General features: G+C 35.4%; 2 protein-coding genes across 2 annotated transcripts in view; both read left to right on the top strand.

Moving 5' to 3' along the window:
• The window catches only part of ptprja (protein tyrosine phosphatase receptor type Ja), a 34,602-nt gene extending 26,148 nt beyond the window's left edge, over positions 1–8,454 (top strand). Inside the window, exons 16-29 of the mRNA XM_049470877.1 lie at positions 70–216; positions 1,452–1,656; positions 2,118–2,236; positions 2,725–2,806; positions 2,895–2,942; positions 3,065–3,073; positions 3,755–3,842; positions 4,762–4,852; positions 5,608–5,681; positions 5,775–5,909; positions 6,681–6,797; positions 6,904–7,064; positions 7,214–7,349; positions 7,835–8,454. Coding sequence (XP_049326834.1) covers positions 70–216; positions 1,452–1,656; positions 2,118–2,236; positions 2,725–2,806; positions 2,895–2,942; positions 3,065–3,073; positions 3,755–3,842; positions 4,762–4,852; positions 5,608–5,681; positions 5,775–5,909; positions 6,681–6,797; positions 6,904–7,064; positions 7,214–7,349; positions 7,835–7,990 — 1,568 coding nt within the window. The 3' untranslated portion in view covers positions 7,991–8,454. The remainder of the gene's footprint in view (positions 1–69; positions 217–1,451; positions 1,657–2,117; positions 2,237–2,724; positions 2,807–2,894; positions 2,943–3,064; positions 3,074–3,754; positions 3,843–4,761; positions 4,853–5,607; positions 5,682–5,774; positions 5,910–6,680; positions 6,798–6,903; positions 7,065–7,213; positions 7,350–7,834) is intronic.
• A 1,795-nt stretch (positions 8,455–10,249) lies between these two features.
• Positions 10,250–20,330, top strand: slc22a18 (solute carrier family 22 member 18). The gene is made up of 10 exons (XM_007244947.4): positions 10,250–11,108; positions 14,062–14,159; positions 14,278–14,423; positions 14,532–14,664; positions 15,572–15,681; positions 16,780–16,887; positions 17,648–17,748; positions 17,940–18,041; positions 18,977–19,097; positions 19,843–20,330. Exons 1-10 carry the CDS (start codon positions 11,004–11,006, stop codon positions 20,022–20,024), a joined length of 1,206 nt encoding a protein of 401 aa, XP_007245009.2. The 5' UTR covers positions 10,250–11,003; the 3' UTR covers positions 20,025–20,330.
• Positions 20,331–20,530: the final 200 nt, after the last annotated feature.

The following is a 20,530-nucleotide window of genomic DNA, read 5'->3' as shown; positions in this document are numbered from 1 at the left end:
TGAAAAACATATAATAGAATTTTCTGTGCTGTTGACTCATTATAATTCATTTTTGGTGTTTGTGTTCAGATCCTCCTGTGCCCACTGCTGATAAAGATGTTACAGTGGCTGCAAAGGAATATAACAAATTCAGTCTGACGGTGCAGAGTGAGCTGCTGAACAGCGTGAATGGCCCTGTGCTTTACTACGGCTTTCTCATCACTTCTGACGCCAGTGGTATGACTTTATTATCATTTTAATCACTGTGATATTTTACCACAACATGGAAAAACGCTTAAGCTTTACTTCAGCTAAGAGTAATGTAAATGTAAAAAACCCTTCCACAGATCAAAGGAAACTTTAAAAAAAATGTTAACTCACTATGATTCACACTGAAATTCCTTTAATTTTCACAAAAATCGTCAGTTCACTTTATAATCCGGTGCATCTTATGTATGAATTATACCAGTCAGGTTGTAAGGAGCAGTAAAGCCACTCCACTGAAGTACAGAGTTATACAGGAGTTATACTGGAGCAGTATTAGCATTAGCTGCTAACCACGTTAGCTCTTTTGCCATTCAGAGGTGACTATGATCAGCCTGTAGCTTGCTGATAACCCCAGCTAACCCCACATGTAAAAAAAAGTAGTTAAGTGAAGGTTAACATTCTTCTATATATGTAATAATGTGTTCATTTAGAGTAAATCTTAAAAAAAGTATTGTTACACAGTGTATGTTCTTGTTACACAGTGTCTGCTGTGAACATAAAAGCCATGATAGAGCTAGTCCCAAAAATATTTGGACAGGGACACAATGTTCATAATTTGGGCTCTGCATGCCGCCACACTGGATTTAAAAATAAACAAATGGGATGTAATTAAGAGAATATCTTATAAAACATTTAGGAATTACAACTATTTTTCTCTCATTTCATGGGCTCAAAAGTAATTGGACAAATTATTTTTAAAGCTATTTTACTTTTGGTCTGGTGATTCCAGGTGTATCATGTGCATTTGGAAGCTGTTGCTGTGAACCCACAAGGAGAACCTGTGAATCCAGCTCAGTTCTGGAACAGCATACTTAGGACATATGCAACTAAGGTCATCCTGTACCAGAATGATAAAAAAATAAGATAAAACATACTGCAAAAGTAAAAGGGAGTTTTTTTAGGCAAATAAGATGAATAAAGTTCATTTGTCCAGTTACTTTTGAATTGCCCCTAAAATAGGGAGGCTGTGTAGAAAAATAGTTGTAATTACTAAACACTTCATATGCTATTTTTGTTTGAGCACCTGAATTAAACCTGAAAATCTACACTTTAGTAGAATCTCATTTGTTTAATTTGATGAATTTTAATTTAATGCAGAGCTCAAATCATTAAAATTGTGTCACTGAACAAAAACCTTTGGATCTAACTGTAAATTAATATTGACCCGTGCAATTAAACACCTAAATGTGATCCTCCACTTGCAGCGTCAGTAGACAACAGATCTGTGTCTGACCAGTACCTGACACAGACATACAAGGACTGGCAAGCAGGACAAGTGACGGTTTATCTCGCTCTGGTTTGTGAGAACATGGCCAGGAGCGCTCAAGGGCAACTTACGGTGGTCATTGGTGAAGGCACTCAGTGGCATGGGTACCAGAATGGAGCACTTAGTGCTAAGAGCAGCTACAGGTGAACCATATACCAACTCACTTACACATCTTAACACTAACTGCAGTTTGCATTGTTTTCTATAGGTATATAGGTACACACAGAGTGATTTATTTTAAGCATTTAGATTTCTTTTATTGTTGATGATTTTGGCTTACAGCCAATAAAAAACAGAGAAAGTCAGTATCTCAGAAAAAGTATTAGTTCTAGTCTATTTCTAGGCTAAACAATTTTAGCACTGTGCTACTTATAATATCAGAACACATATTGCATATTTCTTTTACAAATTACACCTATTGGCAAAAAATAACACACCACAAAGGAGTTATTGGAATCAAAGGAAAGGTTATATGTGTGCATGACTTTTACAGCAAACTGAGGTGTGTCATTAATTTAGTAAATAAGTGTATAAATATAAATCACACTTGTGATGCATTTTTTTATTACGCAGTTTAAATCATATTTGTTTTTTTTCTATACAGTTTTGCAGTTGTGTTATTTACTCGTCTGGAAGTACAACATGGATTGGTGGTGGGTTCTCAGTCCTACTACTCTGTATCCAGCTTTCAACAGAACTTCATCATCCTGCCAGAAAACCCAGGTAAAGAAAGAACTATTCCTAATTTTGGACAGCTGTTCAGGTAAATATTTTACCAGATTGAAAACCTCTGGAATATTATCAAGAGGATGGGATTATCACAAGCTATCAAACCAAGATCCGTAGTTTATAGAATAAAACAACAATGTTCATTTTACTCAAACATAAACCTATAAATAACGTAATCAGAGAAACAGATTCAGAAACTAAAGTGGTCTCTTAATGTTTCCTGAGCTGTATTAGAGAGCAAACAAAGTATGATGTATACAGGGGCAGTTGTACCTAAGGTTTTATAAATATATATAGAAAATGTCTGCTGGTTAACCATTACAGGCACTAGACATGCTTTTATAAAAACAGCAATTAAAGCCCTAATAAAAAATATTTAAATTACTTTTTTCAGTTTTAACTAAGTACTAAGTAAGTGTAATTTTATTGATATAATATTATAGAAAGGTTTATTTAATTAATAGTCTCTCTGTCTCTAAAAGTGTTGATTTCAGGAGCTGCTGGTGGAGCTGCATGCGCTGTAGTTCTGCTGATTGTAATCTTGATTGCTGTTCTTTTAAGGCGGTGAGTGAGTTTAATACTGTATAGTAGCGTCAAAATTCATGTGACACTAGATTATTCCTAATCTGTGTAAATGCATTTTCTTTAACAGAAAGCAAAGCAAGGAGGATTCTCCAGGTGTTCCAATCCACTCTGTACGGTAAGCATAGAACTACTGCTCTCAACAACACATCAACAATATGTGGCAAACAATATATATTTTATTAGTGCACTAAAATAATTGTTTCTAATAAAGATATTTCTGTTTTTCTTTCCTAACAGAACCAAAGTGTAAGTATTAAATTATTCATATAGCACTAATGACATGATTCCTGATTTACATTTACTTTTATTTTGCATGTACAATGTTATATACGTAATTACAAAATCATAGTGTCTTTAAACTACCAAATTTATGGACACACCAGATTATAGGGCGCACTATCAATATACGTCTATTTTCTGGTCTATTTTCATACATAAAGCACACCGGATTATAAGGCACATTTTAAGCGACAATATAAGGAACAGGGGTGTTGCCATGTTTAATTTCTAAATCTGTAGGTCTCACTGCTGGGGGAACCTAAGTAAACAAAACTGTAATTCTTAAAAATTCTTAAAAATAGTCAAACTATGTTAATCTCTCCTGATAACTGATTATTTGGGCAAGTAAAGGGCTTCCATTAATATACAGTAAGCTTAAATTTCCACTACTTTTAACAGCATGGTTAGCAGCAGCGCTAGCCATGGCGAGCAGCACATAACACTAGTAAATGGTGCCCGACAGCAATACACTGTGGCTTTACTAAACCTTTATAACTGAATGCTAGAATTTATACATAAGGTGCACCGGATTATAAGGCGCACTGTTGATTTTTGGGAAAATTAAAGGATAAGTGTGCCTTAAAGTGCAAAACATATGGTACATTGTGTAAAGTCAGTGATTTATTCTGTTTGCTTTGTGTATTGCAGCAGCCAACCAATCCGAGTAGAAGACTACGAGGCCCACTACCGAAGACAGAGAGCAGATTCATTCTGTGGTTTTGCTGCAGAGTTTGAGGTAAAAGATGACATAGAATAAAGCTTAAAATGTTTGAAAAAAAGGCTTAGAACAAGACATTAATGGCACATATAGCAAGGAGACTGGACATAAATGCAAGCTTTTTATTTATAATAGCTCAAAACTAACAAACAAACCTAAGACTTTAAATACAAAGTATTATCTGCGGAGATTAAAGAAAAAACTTAAAAGCAAGACTTTCTCTCTCTCTCTCTCTCTCTCTCTCTCTCACTTACTCACACTCACTTATTAACTTACTCCACGCAAAAGACTGCAAAAAAACAAAGGGCTATATAAACACAGGGACAGACAAGGAACACATGGAAAGATAACAAGAAGGCTGGGTAACAAATGAAACACAGGTGGGAACACTTATGAATAGGTGGGGCTAAGGCAGGGACAAGACATGAACAAAAACAGTGAACAAAAACAGAGTTACGATTCAATAAAAATGTGAGAATATAAAATAAAGTGTCACCTTTTGTTCAGATATTATATTTTTGTTGTTTTTTGGTATATATAGGAGGATCAGTATCAGGGAAAATAAACACATTCTATGATAAGGTCAAAATTGTTGCAAAAACACTGTTATTTTAGGTAAGATTTTAGTTCAAGTTCAAAGATCAAGTCATTTTTGTTCCTGACTTCTAATTAGGTTCGGTGTATGTTGTCTTAATTATTGTGCAGAAGTGTTCATCTCTTTTTTTATCCTTTTAGAAGTGAATGGTGCATTGTAGCTTTTAAAACTGATTGGTGCTTTTTCATTTCATTGATTGTATTTGTTACATGCTAAACATAACCATATGAAATTTGTTAAGAATAACAAGAGCTAATCTAGCCTGTTAGCCAAATGTATATGAGTATATGGCAGTTTGCATAGAATAATTGTGTGTTTGCATGTGTGTATGTGTGTATTTAGGATTTGAAACCTGTTGGAGTTAATCAGATGAAGAATGTTGCTTTGGCCCCTGAAAATAGAACCAAGAATCGCTATAACAATGTTCTACCATGTAAGTCACCAGCAGAAACATGCATGTACTGATATATAATGTATGAACTATAATTGTATGTTTTGTTAATTCTGTCAGTGTGATAAAAAACAATAAAACCCCAAAACTAGGGGGGCTCTGAGTGGTCCAGCGGGCTAAGCGCTGCCACTATGATCAGGAGATTGCCGGATCAAATCCTGTTTATGTAGCTTGCCAACAGCTACCAGAGCCCTGAGAGAGAGCACAATTGACCTTGCTCTCTCTCCCCACATCACTTCGAAGGGTGATGTCCGCAGCACAAGGTGTCTGTGAGCTGATGTATTGAAACACTGTAAACTGGTTACTTTCAATTCTGAATAACTGTCTGTTCTTATGTGGGCAATAAATACACTTTAAAAAATGTGATTTTGTGTTTTAGTCAGCAGAACTTAAAATTCATGAGCCAATGAAAAACTTTGATTTTTACCTAAATAAAAGTGTAACACATGTGCCAAGGCTCTTTCTAAAGTGTTGGTCCATTCAGTTTTCCCATAGGCTCCTGGCACCATATATTTGCATAATGGGTGTGGCCTCTCCCTTACTTACCATCTTTGTGTTGTCTGTTGCCTGAAGCTACCTTATCCTAGAAATGTAATGTATTTGTAACACTTGAGTTTATTGAACTATTGTTGTGTGAACACAGCTTAGTTTTTTTTCCCAGTGCAATGTACTGTTAATGAGAAGCTATTATATAATCTAATCTGAGTATCTTCTTCATTTCTTTATTCTTACTGCAGATGATAACTCACGAGTAAAGCTTTCTGTATTGGGCAGTTCTTTTGATGATTACATCAACGCCAGCTACATGCCAGTATGTATAGGATAAAAACTCTATATAGAACTTCTAAAGCTGTGGATGTCTTTATGACTGTGTCTGTCTTGTATCTGTGTGTGATGTTTGCAGGGTCACACATCCAGAAAAGAGTTTATTGCAGCACAGGGCCCTTTACCCTGTACAGTCAATGACTTCTGGAGGATGACATGGGAGAAGAACATCCACACTGTCGTCATGCTGACCAGATGCAATGAGCAAGGAAGGGTAAGAAACACTTTGGACCCTATCTTACACCTTCTGGAAGGCATGTCGTAAAGCTAATTGCTATCATGCACCCTACTAACAGTCTATATTCTTGTCTTGCGCCTGTGTCGTTTAAATAGCAACAGTGCTTATGAATATATCTATGCCAAGATGCATGGTGATCTAAAAATTAGGTGTGTTCAGGTAAAACACAGGTGCGCCGCTGGCTTACTACAACCTAGACAGACAGTAACAATCAGATGTTTATTGCTAACTTGGCAGTGAACTGTCAACACAGGGGTATCCCCAATGCCCATACACCTCTGTTTGTTACAGACACATGAACATGCAGCTGTGCACAAACCCTTAGCATGTGTCTGTTGGCAGCTATACAAACTTTAACATCAACAATAAGCAGAATGAACAAATTTAAACATGCAGGTCAGTTGCCTTTTAAAAAAGCATTGGACACATCCAGGTAGCTGCAGCCCTGAAATAGCAATCAACCAAAATCAGAGCACACTAGGCTCTTAAAGGGATGGGAAATGGTTTATTACTTTTCCTGTTGTTATGATAGCAAAGACAAACTGACACGCCCTAAGTCAAGATGTAGGGTGTACGGCTGACAGCTACCATAAATATTGCTAAAATAGGGTCCTTTGTATTCTTTGTATTAAAAAATGTATTTTTCTTTTTTCTTCTGTGAAAACGTCCTGCCTCAAAACATATGCCAGTGTTATCAGAATTTATTTTTAATTTTAATTTTAATTTATTTATTCCTCTTTTTTACAGGTGAAATGTGAAAAATACTGGCCTTCAGAGACAAAGCACTTCAACAGTCTGACAGTGACTGTCACTTCAGAGATCATCCTGGAGGACTGGACCATTCGAGACATTCACGTGAAAAATGTGAGAAACATCCCGTGTGAAACAGCCTTAAATCTTGATGCATTGGTTCTTTTTTGTATTTTTTAATTATATTTTATATTTTATTGGTGTGTTATGATTTCTATAGGTGAAAACAGCAGAGACCCGGTCAATTCGACAGTTCCATTTTACAGCCTGGCCTGATCATGGTGTTCCTGAAACCACAGAGCTTCTCATCAACTTCAGGCACCTCGTCCGCGAGCACATGGACCAGTATTCACGCCATTCACCTACGCTCGTGCACTGCAGGTACCTCACTACTGAACTCGAGCGGAATGGCACCAGTCATGAGAAAGAATACAAGCTTTTATTTACAGTCTCTATAAAAAAGAAGGGCTATGCTTAATATTTAAGTAATTCATATATTATTCATACGCTATATCTAATCTGTATTGCAGTGCAGGCGTGGGTCGCACAGGAACCTTCATCGCCATTGATCGTTTGATATTCCAGATTGAACGAGAGGGAGTAGTAGACGTATATGGGATCATCCATGATCTGCGCATGCACAGACCACTAATGGTGCAGACAGAGGTACAGTGGCAAGAAAAACTGTATTTTTATTAGTCCTCTTGGTCCAATATTTTTGCACAGTAATTTTGATTCCTGTTATGTTGCATAGAAAATCAGTGGTTCTGATATAAGTATTGATATATTCTGATATAGATTTATTGTCACCTATATCATATGGGTTACCTTATATTTTACATTGATTGCTTGTAGAAGGGTGTGGCTTCAGGCACAATCTATTTGCATACTGGGTGTGTCCCCCAGATTCTGACACTCACCATTAGTGTGTAGTGATTCTCCCTGGGCTACCTTAAGTAAACTGTTGCCTGCTTAGCTTTTAGGCTATAAGAGCAAGCAATAGTTTTGAAGCTGCTAACTTTGTGTTGGCTGTGTGTTATAATGCTCACTCTCTAGCATTTCCTTTTCTAATCTAATTTTTTTAGTTTTTTTAAACATGTGTAAAACAAAAATAATATTCAGGTATGTAATTACTCTTTTTTTATTTTAAGGATCAATATGTGTTCCTTAACCAATGTGCTGTGGACATCATTCGATCCCGGACTGGCACAAACGTGGACTTAATCTACCAGAACACGGCAGCTCTCTCTGTTTACGAGAACTTCGAACCCATGAAGAAACCCAAAAATGGATATCACAAAGCATAGTTTTCTCTCAGGGCACGGCTGGAAGTATCCTTATGTTTCCATGTCAACACAGTGTAAAATGTTATTTAATAGATGATATATATTTATTTATTTAAATGTATTCAGCATGACAATTTAAGTAGTACACAATTGTTAATAGCTCCTAAAAACAATTTATTCCAAGCCATTATGGACCGTTTCTGTTGGTCCAATCATCACCACAATAAAACAGAATATAGAGAACAAGTGTTTTAAAGGTTTATACCTTATAAAGTATAACATAATTAAATAGTCTGTATTCTATTACCAGATTGTTGCATATTGTATGCTAATTTGTGTTAAGAAAACACTATTTTTCTATTTTGGGTTTACAAAAGTGTATACATCTTAACACTGTTAACTGTTAACCACTTTTGAGTTAAAAGTGGTAATCTTTCTGAACTTTTATATTTGCTTTGAGTTAAATAAATCTTCTTTCACACTGAGAGTTGAGTTACTGAATACTTTAGTTTCATCCATTTATTTAAAGATCTGTTTAATTACTGTTGTCCAATAACTTTTGGCATGTGCACAGTGTCAGTCAGAAGTTAAGATACCTTTTTTCATTCAACGTGTTTTCTTCGATTTTATGATTTTTTACATTGTAAATTTAATATTAGAGACATTAAAGCTATACAGAAACACATGCAGTTATTTAGTAAACAAAATGTGCAAAACAAACCAAAATAAGAAAAATATATATAATAAATAATAAGTATATAGCCAGAGGGAATGTAATGGCAGTGTAAAGTAACAGATATTTTCTTTATCTTCACTCTTTATCTTAGTGGAGACTTTTTTATTTATTTAATTTTATTTTTATTTACCACAGAATACTACTGATGTTACATACTCAAAAACAATATTAATAATAACAAAAATAAATAAAAATCAGACTAGACCCTAACAATTTCAAGTTATAAAATAGTACAAAATAAATAAATAAATATAACCAAATAAATAAAAAGTAAATACCTTGTAAAGATCAGAATATTTAAAAGAATCTTTGTGGGCCAATATACATTCAAACGGAGATTTATGAATTGAATACACAAAATAACTGAGCAGCTTCTTTTCCATTGGCTTCTGGCACAGTCTCTTTGCATACTGGGTGTGTCCCCCAGTTTCTGACACTCACCATCAGTGTGTAGTGATTCCCCCTGAGCTACCTTAGGCAAACTTAAAGCTTATGTATTGTGATTAACTTTTTGGTCTTTATGGTGTAAGCTGTACTGTTCTCTCAATAACATTTTTCCTAGCTTTACATGAACACAGGCAGCATTATCAAGTATATAAAAAGTGTTATACAAAACATAATATAAAAAATGTTGTCTTCATGTTTGTTTTATTTTTAATTATAATACATTGTAATGATCAAAATCTTTAAACGAATCTCATAGTAGACTTATTTTCTGTCAGTTATTGACAAAAGAAGATTAAATATAGAACCATTTTTGATTAAATTAATACTTTAATGAATTTAGCACACAAGTCACAAACTTCAAACTCTCTTACAATTTTATGTCAAGTTTGGATAGTGCAAACCTTATTATTATTATTATTGTTTTCTTCATTTATTTTTTATATAAAATAATTTGTAATATTTTCCTACCTATTTGTTTACATTTTAATTGAAAAATCTATAACTAATTTATCTAATCATGTAAAATAAAAAACTAAACAAAATAGAACATAGGGGGGATAAATGGTCAGTGTAACGTTTAGCAGTTAAATTTTCTAACTATATCTGGCTAAATTTGAGGTGAAGAAAACATTGGTTTTCATTTTTCAATTCAATTTTTCAATTATTAAGCTTTTCATCTCAGCCTTTCGCAAACAGAATTTAAAGGAAAATTAAAATTTGAATCTTTCGATTTTTAGATTTGTCCATTTTTGTATCTTTTTTAAAAATCAGAAAATAAAGAAAATATTTATTTTGTCATTTTTCCTGAAATTAGGATTGTGAGGGGCATAGATAAAAGAAAAAACTGGAAAAATGGATGAAAACTTATTTCTTGGACACTGCACTACATTAAAAAATGTTTTTTTTAAATATCTTTGCATTTAGCCTCAAACGGTCGGAAAATTAATTAATAAACGTCACACCGACCATAAATAAATTAAAATAAATCATAAATCCTTTTTTAATATTCTCATAAAATCGCTTGGTTGGCTCTAGCCACGTGACTTCTGGAATCGAATCACTGAATCATTGTGTCGATACAATCAAATGAACAGCTCGGTTCACCAGAGACCGGCGAACCCGCGGCTTCTCCCGACGAGGAAGTTCAGAGTTTGGTCGCCGCGAACAGCTGTAGGGAGATTCGGAGCTTTCGGTTTCTGAAAACGCAAGAGCTAAAAACACAGATTCCCTTCGGAGCTGAGTTATATTGACCTACTAATATTCCTCCTGCTGTGAGATACAGGACCCTGCTGAACCTGAGGGATACGGACATATTTTTCCTTTTTTCGTCTCAGAACAGCCGTTACCAGAGAGATACGGAGCTTTTACCTCGGAGAGCTGCTGCAGATACAGAGTCTAATACTACAGAAAAACTGACCTAGGTTAGCTAGCCTGGTCTAGCTTAACCTGCATGTCTCAGAGCATCCGTGTGTGCTAGGTTAGCTACTCCGTGCTAGGATTACTTTACGTTACATTGCCTGGGAGTGTACTGTGTGTTCAGATTTAAGCCTGAGTCCAAAGTCCAGTAGTTTTGTAGTGTGAAGGGTCGAGGTGCTGGGGTTCAGGCTCAGTGACAGAGTCGCTCCAGGACCATAATCTAACCTAGGTTAGCCAACTATGTCGTGCTTCTTAATATAGTTCGGTTAAGAAGAAGAATAGCCTACAATAAGCTTTAAAAACTGGCTAATACACCGCTAGTGTTTATAACCTATACTTTATGGGTAGACCGTAAGAAGAGGAAAGTTCACAACAAAACGGATTACACAACAGTAACTGTGCTTTACTAGTTACCTGTTAGCTCAGCTAACTACCATGGAGTCGTCAACACCATCAAAAATACAGAGAATTATTTATGCTACATATTTAATCGCTGCTTTGGACATCACACTGCTGTTCGTGCAGTTTTCAGTAACCCCGGTAGGTGCCAGTATTTTCTATTTTCTGTTCATTTGTGTATTTTAAATAATAAATCAAATAATTTATATGTAAAAACAATAAAAATGTATATATTTTATCCCCCCCCCCCCCCCCCCCGAAAGAAAAGTTTCATTTAAATCAGTTCTGAATAATAATATTTTAATAATATTTAATAATACTAGTTAATTAATACTAATAATAACTAGCTAACTTTCACCCCCTTACATCATTGACAGTTTTCACCCCCTGAATTTAAGTTGATGCATTCAACTTAAATTTTGATTCTACAATGAAGTCTTTAATAATTAATAATAATAAAATAGATTGTATATCTCTCTAATTCTGTTGTCAACTGTAGTCATCCTCTTGGAACAATAAAAATATTTTTAAAGTGCTAAAAATAAATAAACTCCCAGAGAATTAAAATATATTTACTCTGTGATTTTAACACTGGATTTTACTGTGTACAGACATTATCCAGTGTAGGGCTGGGAGTTTAATCGAATGAATTTGATAAATCAAATTATTATTACTGTTTTAATGCAATTTAATTTTCAAAATTATATAATGCAGATTGTACATCTGAAATATAGAAGCTGCCAGAGGGAATCTCAGTATATAGACAGAAAGCTGTAAGGAGCTTTTTTATGTGGCAGTGATTTTCATATTTTATGCTTTTCCTCAACTGAAATTCAAGGAGGTTAACTCTGTTTGCACCGTGTTTAATAAAAAAAGCTGCTGTAAGGTCTAAGTGGGCTAATCGAATATGTGTCAAATAAAATAGAAATTTAATTTTACTAATTTTACTAACCCCTAATAAGAAACACTTGCGCATCACTTAAAATTGTGCTGTCTGTTTACAAATAAAAAACTGTTGTCATATTATATAGAATTTGTTATGTAAGAACTAAAAATCTATATCACAATTGAGAATCAAAAAGTTTATAAGATATATATTTTTTTTTCTTTGCAATAATAGCTCTAATCCAAAGTTTATTTTATTTAATCAATTCCTTATTTGTTAAATATATCAGTTGAGCTGTTGGTGAAAGTAAAAAATCCTTATCCTAAGTCCACAGAGTAGGAAGCACCCAAGCTTCTAACTATTTTACATTATTTTAACCTGCTGGAAAATGCAATGGATTGAAAGGCCTTTAGCACTAAGCTGTGGAGCAGTGGAACTGTGTTCTTTGGAATGATGGTGCTTTATTCAGTACTTTAGGAATTTAAGAAAGAGTTGTGGAGTTGCAAGTCAGGTTATAGTGGACACATCTGACATCCTGACCTTAGTAACACTTTTGTCAATGAATACAACCAAATCCTTCCAACAATGCTTTTAAATCTAGTAGGAAGGTTTAAGGAATAAAAACAATGAATGGGCAGGTGCCCTAATACGTTTGTCCATACAGCTTAACCCCTATGCCCTAGTTTGCGTTGCTGTCATTATGACTGAGCAAAAATGTTACTGATTAAAACTGTGCTTTTCACCCTGACACTGTGACGTCACTAACAGTCTTTTCTATGAATGCAATGCAATATTACAGCTGTGTTTAAAAAAGAAGAAGAGAAAAGCCTTCCCTAGACCATACAGACAGTTACACAAAAAAACACGAACATTTTTTTAAATACTCTTGATTTCAGAAGAAACATGTAATAAGCATGTGTCCCAATACTTTTGTCTATAAGATCTATTCCCATGGCTGCATCTCTGTAATTATGGCTTTAACAGAAAAGTTACTGATTAAAACATTCTGCGCTTTACAGCCATAAAATCGTAAAAAGCTGGGAATATTCCTGCAGCCCTAATTCAGGCCCATTTTATCAGTGTTCAAATTTAGTTTGTCCCACTTTACAAATTCCAGTGGAAAAAGGTTAACCATTGTTATGACTAAACTCTGGCACACTTCACTTAACTTAAGATGACGTAATATTCTAATACTGGGCATCAATTGAAGCTGGACAAAGTTTCTAATCAGACTTTCATTCCTTAATTGACCAAAGAAAAGCAGTATAACTGTGCAGTAACACAACTGTGAACACAGTAACTTGCTCGTACATCCTACAACACTGCATACAGGCATTCAGCCTTTATAAACTTCCCTCAGTATCTAAGAGAAGATACCCCGAAGGTAGTGCTGGACGATATGGCCAAAATTTACATCATGATATATTCCTTAATTTCGGTCGATACGATATAATTTCAATATCGATATAAATACATAATAGGTGCAGACTGGATCGCGGCCGAGATCCGCTCGGCTAGGGTCAGTTTCACTTCATCGCGGGAGGTTTTAGATGCGGACCGGAGCGCAGCCGAGCTTCATCGCGGGGCATACTAGGTGCAGACCGGAGCGTGGCTGAGACCCGCTCGGCTAGGGTCGGTTTCGCTTCATTGCGGGAGGTTTTAGATGCGGACCGGAGCGCGGCCGAGCTTCATTGCGGGACATTTTAGATGCGATGCGGAGCGGAGCCAACCCAGGCCTAGCCTAGCCTAGCTGCCTACGTGCCTGTATGACTACGTAATCACGCACTGACTTAGCCAGACTACGGAGGCTGATCGTGTTCAGCTCTGCAGTGAACTGACGAGACTGACTGACAGAAAAATTCCAGGAGTGATCTGATGTGATGTGAACCTCTGACAAGTAGTACAAATATTATTTTAGTTAAATTATTTATTTTAAGTTGTTTTAATAAGGACTGTATTTGCTTTCAGACAAACTTAGAAAAACAAGTTTGAAACAGATATACTTTTTTATTAGACCAACATAAAAATGCACTTTAAATGAATGACATGGTTGTCACTTTTTTTCAATTTAGTATGAGTATGTTTTTACCTGTATGACCAGCTTTTCAACCATCTTTACCATTGAAGACCAACTAAAATCTGAAAGAGGAACCTTTTAGGTTTGATATTTGATTTCAAAGCAACATTTCTATTTTTTTGTGTTGTCAGTATTTAGCAAAAAAGCTGGGATTTGACACACTGTGGTTTGGATACCTGCAGACAACAGTAGGAGTAATTCAGCTCCTGGGGGGCCCTGTGTTTGGCAGGTGAGAAACCTAATGTTTGTGGTTTAGTAAACTAGGCATAAATGATCAGCCTTTAATTGGTGATAATTTAACTGAAAATGCCATGATGTGTGTATTTGTGTGTGTGTGTGTGTTGCAGGTTTGCAGATGTGTTCGGTGCTCGTGCTGCTCTCTCTGTATCTTCTTTGGCCTCTGTAGTTTATTTTTTGCTGCTGGCGGCCGCAGACAGCACTTTCATGCTCTTTCTACACAAACTACCTGCAGTATTCATGCATGCTTTGCCAGGTAACACAAAAATTGATGCTTATAAAGTTAATTATACACAACTTCCCTTGCCTTAAAAAAACACAGTATCATGAAATGTATGGTTTGTGTGTGTGTTCATGCACACAGGTGCACAGATGGTGGTGGCAGACCTGTCTCCGAGTGAAAAGCGAGCAGATGCCCTGGCGAAGCTTGGTCTGTGTTTCGGTATTGGTATGATTGCAGGATCGTCACTAGGGGGCACCCTCAGCACACGTTATGGGTATGTCCAAACATACTTCTTCATTTTCAATGTGTGCAGGTTTCTTAAAAAAGACTACATATCCATATATCTGTTACTACTGGTAGTCGTCTTTTGTATACAATAAAATATACTTTGGAAAAATCTTAAATTATGATCATAAATGAGCACATAACAGAATAATACATAGTCGTTACTGAATAGCAATTCTAAATATGATTAGTCCTGAATAGTTACTCAATAATAAGCCTAGGGTTCAGGATGATTTTATTTACTTTAGTGTAGTTTGTTGTTTTAAGTTGAGATAAAGTTTTGTGGATAAATGTGTGCAGTCTTGTTCTGTTAGCGTGATTACAGTGTAGGGCTATTTAACTAAAATAACTTAAAATAATAAGAGTATACATAGATTTACCACTTATTTACAAAATTGATTAGATTACAGCATTTCTGAATTTGCAAAAGTTTCTTGTTACTTCTTTTGTTTGTGTACCTCTGTGGTTCATTGCGCTTGTGCTTTTACCTTTAAATAACAGCAGCTTCAAATCCTTTGTGATGATACTAAAAGCCTGGCATGCTTCTAATTGTACTTTGCACCTCTGGTGAGGAGGTTAAGACAACACTTGTGAGAACTCTGTTCTGCGTAATCCTGTAATGCAACATAATCCTGCTCATATTTATGTAGAATCTTGTAGTCTTACTCTACTACCTCAGTCCACATGATTCTTTCACTTCCAGTGACTGTTGAAATGCATGTGTACAGCGTGTCCTTCTTGAAGGTGTTGTATGAAACACAAATTCTACTTTCCAACTGTATAGGCGGAGCCCATGAGCAGCAGTCAGATATTTGGGTTATACTGGGATCAAGCAAGACCTTAAAAAGTCCATCATGACATTTGGGCAGATGTATTTTTGTTTGTGTGTTTTGCAGGGAGAAGTTAACGGCATATGTGGCTGCTGGGGGGAGTTTGATCAGTGTACTGTTGGTGCTGAATTTCATACCAAAACACACCAAAAAACACAACGCAAAGGAGGACAACAGTATGATATATACATTTTATAATAACAATAGAAGTTTAGTAGTTTTGTAGCACTGATGAAAGAACATGTGGACACTACCTTCTATATGGGAGCAGTGGTGGCTCAGTGGTTAGAGCACTAGCTTATTGTTGACTTGCTAAGCATATTGAATTGCCAATTTTGGGCACTTGATCTAGGCCCTGCTTACAATCTCCCTGTGTGTGTCTTTGTATGCTTACTAGTCTGTGTGTGTTCACTGGTGGGGGTAAAGTGTAATGTTCAAATACCCAATAGAAACAGACCACTGACGTCATTGCGTCATTCTGTATTCCTTGCAATGCCCATATTTGGCACTCGGGGGCTAAACTAAATAAATGTGGTTTTGCAATAAAATCATCATGTTATGTACATCTTCTTCTCTGTATCACTGGACCCTCTGAATTATGAGAACATGAAATAATTTAAACATACAAATAGCTACATTTTAACTTGCAGAGTTTTTATAACCAAACAGATCATATTTTCTCGTCCTCTTTAATTCAAAATCTTTCAATAAACAGCGATAATGGAACTGTGGTATAATCGCAATAATACACTACCTCTCGTGTATTATTACTTAAATAGTACGCATATGGGCAAAACAACATGGCGCCGACTACAACACGACAACTTAAGTGGTTTTGTTATCTTGTCTTTGTCTGTATAGCAGTACCTCTATATAGTTTCACTACCAAAAAAATATGTAGAAATGTCTTTTTACCATGGAGTGACCTGTTCTTCACTCTATTACTTGTTGTTGAAAATATTCCTGCATGCAACTTTGGGGTGCATTGTCATGTTTGATGTAGCCTTTAGAATATGGGTAAACTGTGGACATAAAGGGATATACATGGTCAGCAACAATACTCAAATTGGATTTGACATTTAAGCAATAATTAGTTGATGTGAAACAGTAACAAAAGCTGGCCCATATCAGCATGATTTTAAGCATTGCTATGCTGCCATATGATTGGTTGTTTAGATCATTTAATACATTTGTAGATGTTTGGTAGGTGTGTTACAGTGTTTTCTTTTTTCTCATTATGTGAAGTCTAACAACAAAACTGTGTTTGTGTGCAGAAAAGGGAGCCGGCTCTGTGTTTAGCCTTGGGGAGATCATCAGACTGATGAAGTTTCCAGGTGTTGCAAAAACTTTCACTGTGAAGATAATCTCAGGACTGCCATCAGGTGAATTAACACTACAGTCGCCTACATAGAAATATACACAACAATATACAGTAAGGATAGTAAGCACATTAAACGATTACCAGACTCCATTTTTAAAACACTGAAGAGAGTTTGGGATAGTCTGAAATGTTGCATTGAAAACATATAGTCATATTTGTTGCCACATTAAGTGAATATGAAGCCAAATATTCAGGTTTGTTGTGTTATTTCTGTCTCACTGGTTGCTGCCAAGGTGGTAATCACCTGTGGCCTGTCTGCTTCTCTGTTTTGACTAATAGCCATTCATGTTAGCATGATACAGCATGACAGTGTTATCCAGCACTAGTCAACTCTCGATTAAGTCTAAAATACTTGTTACCTAATACTTGTTGTTTTCCTACTCAAGCTTTCCTTTGCACATTAAATTATGCATCGGTTATGTTCTGCTTTTGAAATGTACACAAGTACACTGCCTCAATGTTTAAGGTGGAATGGAAAGTTTTATAGAATTCCTGGACTTTTTTTTACAGTCTTTATAAAAAGCACAATACTATGAATAGATAAAACACAAAATTTAACCCAAGGTAAGAATCATATCAGTTAATGGCACCCAAAGGACACCAGAAGGCCCTCAACCTTGATTAATTGCCCCTAGTAAATGACTAGAGAATCCAAACGAATTTGCTCCATCCTTTTCCCTTATTCATTGTAGCATACCTAGTTATGAACACATATATATTTTAACATCACTTAAAATGTTAAATGGTCTTGTGTTTTGCAGGTGTGTTTCAGGTCATGTTCTCCATTATTGCCATGAACTTTTTCCAACTCCAGCCACAGCAAAATGGTTACTTAATGGCCTACTTCGGTGTTGTGCAAATGGTAAATACATACACACATATAGAAGTTTGTATTCTCATGTATACTCATGTCATGTGCTTTGCTTTTTCAAGTGGACCACTGCTAATTCAAGTGGGGAACTTGCACAATTTGTGACTGACTAAACACTTTTTTATTCCCCACTGTATGTTTTTTATTTATGTGTATGGGTGTCTGTTTTGTGTGTGTTTTAGGTTATTCAAGGTGCAGTTATCGGGCGTTTGACTTCCAAATATTCAGAGAACTTTTTACTGTTGCTTGCTGTAGGCATGAGCAGCATGGTGGGACTTGGACAGGTACACATCACACCCAGGCTACAATTAAGATTTTGCAATACTTTTCTTCACCTTTGGAGCAGTTGACTGGCAGATTATGAGTAACCTGTTAAAATTGTAACTTCTGAAGTGCAGTTCTTCTATCAGGTGATTTGTAGTTTTGGAAATGTAGTTAAACTTTTACGCTAAATATACTTTTCAGTTTTATATTTTTTTCCACAAAAAATGTTTTTGAATCACATTTAGCTTGATAAAAAATTGCTTCTTCCAACAACTTTACTTATTTACAATTTTATCCATCTGAATAATGAGAATAACAAAAGAAATGGAATATATTACTGGTTTTGGTTACTTATTTTAAAAGCTTTAGCGATGTGTACTGTCAAGGCAGCATTCTTTAGCATCTATGGGACATGGCAAAACAAGTTGGACACAACAGAATTTTCTGTCTCATGATTTTTGATATGTAAATGGGCGTTCACATGTATTAGAGATTTATGAAACATATTATTCATGGCAGATCTGTCCTTGCTGGGTTTGTGGGCTGTTTGGATATAGTTGGTTATACTCTCCTAGTACTTTTAAGTACTGTAAGCGAGCAGTAAACCAGTAAAATAAAGAGAACTTCCTAAAAAGAATGCTGCCATCCTCTGCATCTCTTTGGCAAATGCCACAATAACATGCAAACATGTTTTTCTAAAGTACAACATATTTAGTTAGGAGCACATAACAAAACTGTAAACTGAGTATGAGCATTGTTTGTTCAATTTTTACAAAATAAGAATTAATTATATATTACTTTATAATTCAGTTAATTAACATTTTATTTTACTGTTTAAATGTGAAATCACTGCTATGGAGACTTTGAAGAACCTGCCTATTTGAACATCAATTGTTTCCAGCTAGCATTTCTTTATCGTTTTAATTTATGTGTTTATTTTTTATTTGTTATTCAGGCCCTAACCACCAACATTTTCCAGTTCTGCTTTGTTGCTGTGCCAATGATGTTCTCGCTGAGTGTCTTTAATGTCATCACAGACAGCATGCTAACAAAGAGTGTCCCAGCATCTGACACAGGTAGTGCAAGTATATCATAACAGTGCTAGCCATTTTTTACTTCTTAAAATAATGTGACAGTGGGGTTTTACACATTTTGCATGTGGAGAACATGGAAACTTCGCCCAGATAGGGACGTGAACACAAGACCCCAATTCGAACGTCTACATAACAAGAGATTCTAAACTGATTTATTTATTTACTTATTTTATTTATTTAAATTGACAGAAGAGGATGGGATTCTTCCTCTCAGTCTAAGGGAAATTTTCCATGCCACTGTTGTGTTGTTGCAAACTCAAAATCCTGTCTTCAGAGACCTCTAATTCACTAATCTAAAGCAGGGCTGAAAAAGACAAAAAACTAGAGACCACAAGTAGACATTTTAAAATGAATGAAAAAACGATGGAATGGGACTTTTAAGTTGTTCAACTGTAAAATACATAGTTCCACTATGCTGACTCTGAACTGTTTTTGTATCTCCTAAAGAGTTTCTCACTGTGGGTGCTGAGATTTGTGTCTGTTAGATAGATGTAGATTGAGACCTTATTGATCTCGTTAATGTGTTAATCTGTTAATCTGTAATTAAAAAGCATTGGGCATCCCAATTGATTACCCTTAATTATACTCAATTTTAAAGTAGTACCAAAACTTCACGTTTCTATGTATTTTTACACCTCTACTTTTAGCCTGTAGAAATTTGTCATTACTTTTGCATGTAAATAAGGCTTTCTAAAACAGTGTCTATTTTTGTGTGTGTGTTTTGTAGGAACCATGCTGGGTTTGTGTGCTTCAGTACAGTCTTTACTGCGCACAATTGGACCAACAATCGGAGGTTTCCTGTATGAGAGTTACGGTGTGGCATCGTTTGGATACATTCAGTTTACCGTCAATGCTTCTGTCTTCAGCCTGTTGCTGCTATCCCAGAGAAACACCATTCAGAAAAGTTAAATACAGGGGACCTTTAAAATCTGTCATGTTAGTTGGCATTAGTTTTTGTTATTTCTTTAATGGCTTACACATTCTGAAGATTAGTATGCATTTTAAATCAAGTGATTTTTATTTTAAATCAATTATATTTTTATATCAGTTACATAAATCTGTATTTTATGAACAAGAATAATTTAATCACTTTTATCATGTTATTCATGTTTTATTCATTCTAAAAAAAGGTGATGTAACAATGAGAGGAACATATATTGTGTTATAAATATCAAGTCTACTTTTTGTTGTATTAAACTAAAAAAAGTGAAAAATGTTAAGCCTTTTCTGCTTTTATATGATTGTTTAGCTGAACATATTGAAACATAAGTGTAGTGTAGTGTAGTGTAGTGTAGTGGTCCTCCTAATGCACGTAATGATACCAGAAATTAATTGTGAACCTTCACATCATCTCCAAGAGTTCTTTTGAACATCTCCATGTGTCACTCTGGGCATCTTCAATAGCCACTTGGGCA

The sequence above is a fragment of the Astyanax mexicanus genome, chromosome 23 (assembly GCF_023375975.1).
Source record: "Astyanax mexicanus isolate ESR-SI-001 chromosome 23, AstMex3_surface, whole genome shotgun sequence".
NCBI classification, from domain to species: Eukaryota; Metazoa; Chordata; class Actinopteri; order Characiformes; family Acestrorhamphidae; genus Astyanax; species Astyanax mexicanus.
This window is presented reverse-complemented; position numbering and strand designations above follow the sequence as displayed.